Below are 7,570 nucleotides of genomic sequence, written 5' to 3'. Positions count from 1 at the left end.
CTGAGTTATTGTGGTCATTGTTGGACTCCTTGGTTAGTGATTTTTCTTCAATTACTTTCTGTAAGGCTGGATTTGTGGCTAGGTATTGTTTAAATTTGTTTTTATCCTGGAAAATTTTGTTTTCTCCATTTATAGTGAATGAAAGCTTGGCTGGATATAGTAGTCTGGGCTTGCATCCATGGTCTCTTAATTTTTGCAGTACATCTCTCCAGGACCTTCTGGCTTTCATGGTTTCCAAAGAGAAGTCAGGTGTAAGTCTGATAGGTTTACCTTTATAAGTAACTTGGCCTTTTTCCTTTGCGACTCTAAATATTCTTTCTTTATTCTGTATGCTTTGTGTTTTGATTATTATATGGCGAGGGGATTTTTTTTTTTGATCCAGCCTATTCGGTGTTCTGTATGCTTCTTGAACCTTCATAGGTACATCTTTCTTTAGGTTGGGAAAGTTTTCTTCTATAATTTTATTAAATATATTTTCTGGACCATTGAGCTGCACTTCTTCTCCTTCTTCTACTCCAATTATTCTTAGGTTTTGTCTTTTTATTGTGTCCCATATTTCCTGAATGTTTTGTGATGAGAGTTTGTTGGACTTGCTGTTTTCTTTGATCAGTGTGTTTATTTTCTCTGTGTTATCCTCAGAATCTGAGATTCTTTCTTCTATCTCTTGTATTCTGCTGGTTATGCTTGTTTCTGTAGTCTCTATTCGTTCACCTAGATTTTCCATGTCAAGCCGGCCCTCTGTTTGTGTTTTCTTCTTTGCCTCCGTTTCAGTTTTTAAGTCTTGAACTGTTTCCATTATCTGCTTGGTTGTTTTTCCTTGTTTTCCTAGGGTATCATTCACTGATTTACTCAATTCTTCAAACTTTCTATTATACTTCTTATCCATTTCTATAAGGGCGTTTTTTACATGCTGTTTAAGGGCCTCCATCACTTTCATAAAGTCCTTTTTTTCTACTTCTTCTTGATTAAGGTGTTCATGTCCTCCTGTTGTGAGGTCGCTGTGTTCTGGTGGTTTCATGTTGTTTTTCAGATTGTTGGGTGAATTCTTGCATTGGCGCCTGCCCATCTCTTTCTCCATATACTCCTCTATGGATCTTCTTTTACAGGATCAGGTCTCCTTGCTGACTGATGTACCTTCCCAGTGATGTCACTCCCCAGTGATGCCTCTCCTGGTGCCTAGATCAGATCTCTGTGCTGCTTGGGTCGCTCGTAAACAAAGGGCCTACCTTGCTTGCTGCAGGCAGGCTATTGAGACAAAGGAACTACCGCCCTCCCAGTTGCCCTCCCAATTCAGATTTGGTCACAGTGCCCAAACAGGCTGAGCTGGGAGATGTTATGTGGCCAAAGAGGGGAGGGAGGTAGAAGGGGGAGGGTTCTGGATGCAAGCTGGGTGGGATAGGAAGAGAGAGGCGGTATTGGGCAGTATAGCCCCTGCAGCAACCTTTATAGATTTCCATTAAGAAATCTTTCTTCAGTATTCTGATATATCATATGGAGGCCTGTATACTGTTCATCAGTCTCATAGGCTCATATAACCAATAATGCAGATTACTTTAAAATTATATCACATTATATTGAGTTGAAGTTTTCAAAATCCAAAATGTCTTGCCTCAGGAACTTTATGCTCACTTTTATCTATTCTCCTTATTTTGCTGTAATTCCCATTGGACGTGGTAATATTTTCCTCATAAGATTTTAATTCCTTGCTTCTGAGATTCTATGGGATGAAGTTCGATCTTTTCCTGAGCATCACCACTACCAGAAGAGAACTTCGCAAAGACCAGACACTCAGTTGATATATAAGAATATGAGAGATAACAGGGAGAACTAACTTCTTAAAATCAATGTCCTCTCCCTATACACTGTGCTCAGTCTTCATTCCAGAGAATCTTTGCTGGCCCAGGCTTTCTTCTTCACATTATTAAAATGAACTTTTGACTTATAAAACCACAAAATATTATTCATATTAAATTTTAGAGGTCTCAGGAGGTAGCTCAGGGGATAAAGATACTTGCTGTGTATGCATAAGAACCTGGGATTTTGTGTCCATGTACAAATTTATACATGGTCACATATGGGCCAATTCCCCCAGTTGTATAAAGGCAGATACAGGAGAATCCATAATGCTTTCTGGCCATTGTCTTAGCTCCAGCTTCATTGAGAGACTCTGTATCAGAGTAATAATCTGTAAAATAATGAAGTGGGCTATCCTGTACCCTCCTCTGGATTCAACTTATATGCATAGGCACGTAGTCATACATACTCATGGGCTTATTCCATACACACACACACCATAAACATACCGTCAACCCCTTCTTCATATTTTTGTCTTGCTCTTTGTAGCTTACATATTATCTCATCCTCTTCCTTATATGTACTTGCTGTCAGGCTATCAATTTTTCTGAGTGACTAGTAGATAATTTTGTGGACCATCTCTACTATCATTAAGGGAAATTATTTAGAGCAGATGGTTAATTAATGTTCATGTAAAAACAAAATATTAAAAAGAGTGAAAGGTTTGAATTATTACAATTAATTTCTCATGCAATTGGAGTAATCTTAATTCCAAATTTATTTCAATTAAACAAAAAGTAAAGGATAAAATGTAAATCAAACTATGATATAAACAATTTTAACACACCTTTATTGGTACAACAGTTTTATAAAAATCACTTTTCCAAACCTATCCTACCTTATAATATTTTTAAAATTATTTATGCTGTACTAAGTAGTTTAAAATCATTAAACTTATCTAAAACTTGACAAATAGCAATGAACATATCCGATAAAATGTTAAGAAGCATAGACTGTGAGACAACTAACTTTGGTTAATAGAACATTTGCCATATAAGAAAGAATAAAATATCTGTAACTTTCTCATCTATAGCAGGACAATAAGATACAAACTTCATTACTTTTAGCTTATAATATTTTACTACATAGAAGGCTGACAATTCTTCAACAGACTGGAAGACTCTCAAACCCAGCTAGATGTGGGAGGAGCTGTGGGCCTCTCATCTGAGATGGGTTCTGGACTTGACAATACTGCCAGGCAGAATTCTGCCTCTCCTTGCTGCTCTATTAACTTCATCAATCAGAGCCTCCTCAAACATATATGGAAAGGAAGCAGGAATAGTATCATGCATCTTAGCTACAACCCACAGGACTTGCATCTTGGTGACTTCACGACAGGCTCTGGGACCCCACCTGAACTCAAAGCATGGGGGATCACTGCCAATAATTTTGCTGTATGAGAGGTAATTTTCCTGTACCAGATCTTTTGTTATGAACTTCCTAGGTTCCTCAAATATTGGATGATTCTGCCCAGGAAATACCCCCACTATTTTCAGGTATTCCCACACATCTTCCTCAGTGGCACTATTGCCAGTTGCGAAGATCATAGCCAGGAGGGTCATCAGGAGCCCTGTCTTGGGCAACCCAATTCTACTACTTAGTCTTCCCTCAGTGGAGAGACCCAACTTGCCCACAAGCATAAAGGACTGAGGACAAGAATCAACTTCCTTCAACTCCAGACCAAAGACAATATCCAGGTGCACAACGATTCTTCTCATGATATCAGGGAAGTGTTCTTTGTGCTTCTTGTTAATCACCATCAACATATCTCCCCGTGTAAAGGGTTCTTTGACCTTAAACTTCTGTAGTATAAACTGCATCAATAAACGTCCCTTCCTGAGAAGAGGATCTTTGCGTGTAGATTGAAAGGTAGAGACTATAATGGAGTTGAATGAACGTCTCTCAGCACTTAAAGCTAAAGAGTCAACATTTGTATCCGAAGTCTCACCACCTACAGCACCTGTCAAAACTTCTGAATCATTGGAAACAGAAGCTACATCCCCTTGAGTGTCCTGGGGAATGTTGGTATCAGGGGAGCTGGGAAGATTCCCTTGATCAATAGAAGATGTTGCCTCCTCCTCTGCAGTGGGCTCAGGATCAGGCAGACTTTGACTCTTCTCCTGTATGTTTTGACGTTTAGCACGAGAACGGCCCTTACTCTTGTGGCCCCTTGGCATAATGACTTGCTTCAAGCACAGCAGGGTAAGGATGTAGGCAGGAGGACTGGCAAAGCATAAATCTGAAGGGGCAAAATGACACTGTGTGAGCACCATGCCTTCACTATATTAGAGAGTACCTTTCCTTTAACAAGGTCCCCGCTATGCTGCTTTCCTAAACAAGTTTCTGAGAACTCACCGTGCTCCTATTATCCTAGTCAATCTGTGTCCTGAGAAATCTGTGGAGGAAATAAATTCTGGTTAGATGACCGCATGATGACCAGGTTTGAGACATCCTGGGGTAAAAGTATGGGCTAACATTCATCCCCATTTGCTAAAAGCTTTTTGGTACACTCTGAATACCTACACATACATCCCTTTGCTGTTCTGTTAACACTGCAGTGCTTCCTAGTATCATACAGAAAAAAATTTAAGAAGACATGTCACCCCTACCACTCATTCAGAAGCAAATACAGATTACTAGTGTAGGCAAAAAGGGAGATATTTGTGGATCCCTGCTGTTATCAGGAATGTAGTTCCCATTGTGACCTATATCCTCACTATGAGCCAACACCATCCCATAGTGACAGACTCTCCTCAGAATAAATATTCCACTCCCCTCTTTTCCCAATGACAAATATCAAGGGTAACTCAATCTTTAGGCTTGCCATTGAACATGATCAGTCCACCATAGAGGTGCACAGTTCTGCATGCCACCCTGCCTGCCCAGATTTAAATACCCCTTAATTTTCATGACTTTATTGTAATTAGGGTACAGCTTTCTCTTCTCTGGACTCTTCAGTTTTCCAGGTAGGATTTTATTCCTGAGAAGAGCAAGGGAAATCAATTGCTACTGAGCCTAACTGCCTGCTATGTCTGAGGATTCTGAAGTCCAGAGCAGAGGCAGGGCCTTTGTGGCCTCCTTTTCAGGTGGATTATTGTTTGGAGGATTTACAGTGGATTTCACTTTGCCACATTTTTAATTCTGATTATCCTTTAAGGCATCTGGCACCAGTTAACAACACATGGAACAGGAGGCCATACCTCTCAGACCAAGCAAGGTCTTATTGCCTCAGGAAGGCAAAGAAGTCAAGGTCTCACAATTCCCCTCTTACCCCTTTACTGTGCATCTATCTGGTCCCATGAATAGAACCCCAAAGTTGAAAATATGCTAGCTCTCTCTCTTGTTCCAGGGAAGAGAGTTGCCAGACAACTCAAGGAAATTGTTTTATTTTGCCTGGGTCGGGTTGTGCCCCTCTTGAGATGAGCCAATGTGTCCCAGACAAAAGATCTCCCTTCCTTTAAAATTATTTCTTTGAACATTTCAGATAGTATTGTTTGATCATATTTTACCTGCTCTCCCAGCTCCTCCCAAATGAATCCCTTCTTCCCTATTGACACAACTCCATGTCCTCTCTTCTTAACCCACCCATCAAGCTCACTTTCACTGCTCTTGTATTCCTGGATGTGTGGGCTTCCATTGGAGCATGGAAGACTTGCCAGGGCCACCCCTCTTAAAGATGATAGATTCTCTCTCTCCCAGTAGCTATCAACTATCAAAAGTGCCCCTGCTAAGGGTGAGAATTCATCTTTACCTTCTGTCTTCATGCTAGAATTTGGTCTGGATCAAACTTGCACAGTGCTTGTGCATGCTTTCATAATCTCCATGAGTTTATATTCCAGCTCCTATAAGGAGTGAGATGGAGCAGTTCTGATTATGGATAGTGCTCTTTGTAGGTCTAGTTTATCTTGTGGTTAGGATGCTGAATCATCCCAGCATTGGGTCTCTTTACCTTATTCCTGTGTGAGCCTCTTTTCAGGATGTGGAAGATGGCAGTTTTCAGAAGGCTTTAAAGAGGGTTCACAGATTTCTCCTTTTATACACCTACTCACCTGACAACACTTAGGATGCTTTATTCAGCTGATCGGAGCCCACACCAGTAATACTGAAGGTATAATGCTGAAGTTAGGGTCTTCGATTTCCAGGATTATAGTAGACCTGGTTTTTGGAACAGAAACCATGGGGCTTTGTCAGTCCTATTTTGATCCTGAAGGTGAGAGTTTCCTAATACCTCAAAATAATAATTGACTAATCATTTGCTCAAAGCCTTTTCCATCTTCTGAAGTGAGTCTAAAGACCTCAAATCAGTGATCTTCCTTCCCTGTGAGTTCTAAGTAGGAAGTAAAGTAGAGTTTTATCAAGAACTGTGACTACAACTCTGCTTGTCTCTTCTTTTGGGGATGGCACCCTCAAACTGAACTGTTGTAAGGAGACTTCATTTGCGCACTACATTTTGGGCGTCAAAGACCTAATAGTTTCTGGCAATTGCTGGTACACAGATGAATTGAGAGAAGTTTTTGAGGTCTTCTGTACTTTGTGTTTTGAAGTCCCTCTGTTTTAACTCATATTGTCAGGCTGACTGCTGACAGATCCTGGTATTCCTGATTTTAATCATCCTCCCTTAAACCATGGCATACAAAATTCCAAGAAGAAAAACAAGGATCCTGAAAGTTGAGGCTGAAGTCTTACTTCACTTACATCATGGGCATTTCCAAAGGTTTCAGGAATGAATTCATACCCTTGTTCCATGATTCACTTTTATTTTTCCTATTCCATTTTATTTCATCCTTTGTAATCTATGAAGGTGAGAGTAATAGGATCACATAGAATTCTCATTTTGAGTTCCAGCTACTGATGAGCTTTCAGGTGGTGCTTATTAGGGTTTCTGGATGTCCTGACTAGGCCAACTCAAATGTTTATCCTGTCCTGTTTCCACGGGCTCCTCTAAGTAGTACTTTACACACCATCAGTAGTATAGTAGGGCTTTTCTCCTCCAAGGTACAATGGAAAAGAAACAAGGCTGAACTTCAAATTATTCTTCTACTTGAGCCTATCTCCATCTGTCGTATATTAAACGTTACATAATTGTTACTGCTCCAGAGCTTCCCATCACACAGGAACCAAGTCAAAAGACTCTGAGTGCCTCAGGGCTCTCTCATTTTGTTTCACTAAGTGATGTTAATTATTTATTCCTTTAAAATTTTTGTGTGTTTGGTTTTGGGCATTGGAAACAGCAGTCATATCTTGATTGATATCTTGGAAGCCATTGATAAGAAACAGTACCTGCAAATTTTGGAAGTCATAACTTCACAATAGACTTTCTCTTGAATACACGTAGGCTGTTGGGCTTACTCCTTTAAGTTTATGAGTAAATTTTTATTTTTATTGTCAAAAGGATCTTGTAAATTTTTTGAAAGGTTTCATTTTAGGTTCAGCTTAGATTCTGCTAAGTCAAGAATGGCATATTTTCTGTTATATGTTCTAATTAGTTGTTTTCTAAGTAGCAAGTTTCAGTATCTCTTCTTAGGGGCAGGCAAGTCACCTTTGTCACAATGTTGTTTAGCAGTTTGGTAGAGAAGAATTTAGTTGGATGTTATGCTATCTTCAGTGTTTAAAGTTGGGACTTAATCTTTGTTCAAGGTCCAGTCATTGGACAGAAGATGAACACAGAAGTGTGGTTTGAGAAAGATAAGAGGGAGGTGGACTTGAGTTTTTGTTG

The 7,570-nt window shown here is 39.8% G+C and overlaps 1 protein-coding gene across 1 annotated transcript; it reads right to left on the bottom strand.

Annotated features, from left to right (window-relative positions):
- Nucleotides 1-3,014: 3,014 nt before the first annotated feature.
- LOC142840427 (melanoma-associated antigen B4-like) lies at nucleotides 3,015-4,031 on the bottom strand. Its single transcript, XM_075956952.1, has one exon. The coding sequence runs from the start codon at nucleotides 4,029-4,031 to the stop codon at nucleotides 3,015-3,017; it is 1,017 nt and encodes a 338-aa protein (XP_075813067.1).
- Nucleotides 4,032-7,570: the final 3,539 nt, after the last annotated feature.

This window comes from Microtus pennsylvanicus, chromosome X, assembly GCF_037038515.1.
Source record: "Microtus pennsylvanicus isolate mMicPen1 chromosome X, mMicPen1.hap1, whole genome shotgun sequence".
NCBI classification, from domain to species: Eukaryota; Metazoa; Chordata; class Mammalia; order Rodentia; family Cricetidae; genus Microtus; species Microtus pennsylvanicus.
Note: the sequence above shows the minus strand (reverse complement) of the source record. Positions and strands in the feature narration are given on the sequence as shown.

Excerpts from the sequence above, each read along its gene's own strand:
- LOC142840427 (XM_075956952.1), bottom strand. The coding sequence starts at position 4,031 with ATGCCAAGGGGCCACAAGAGTAAGGGCCGTTCTCGTGCTAAACGTCAA.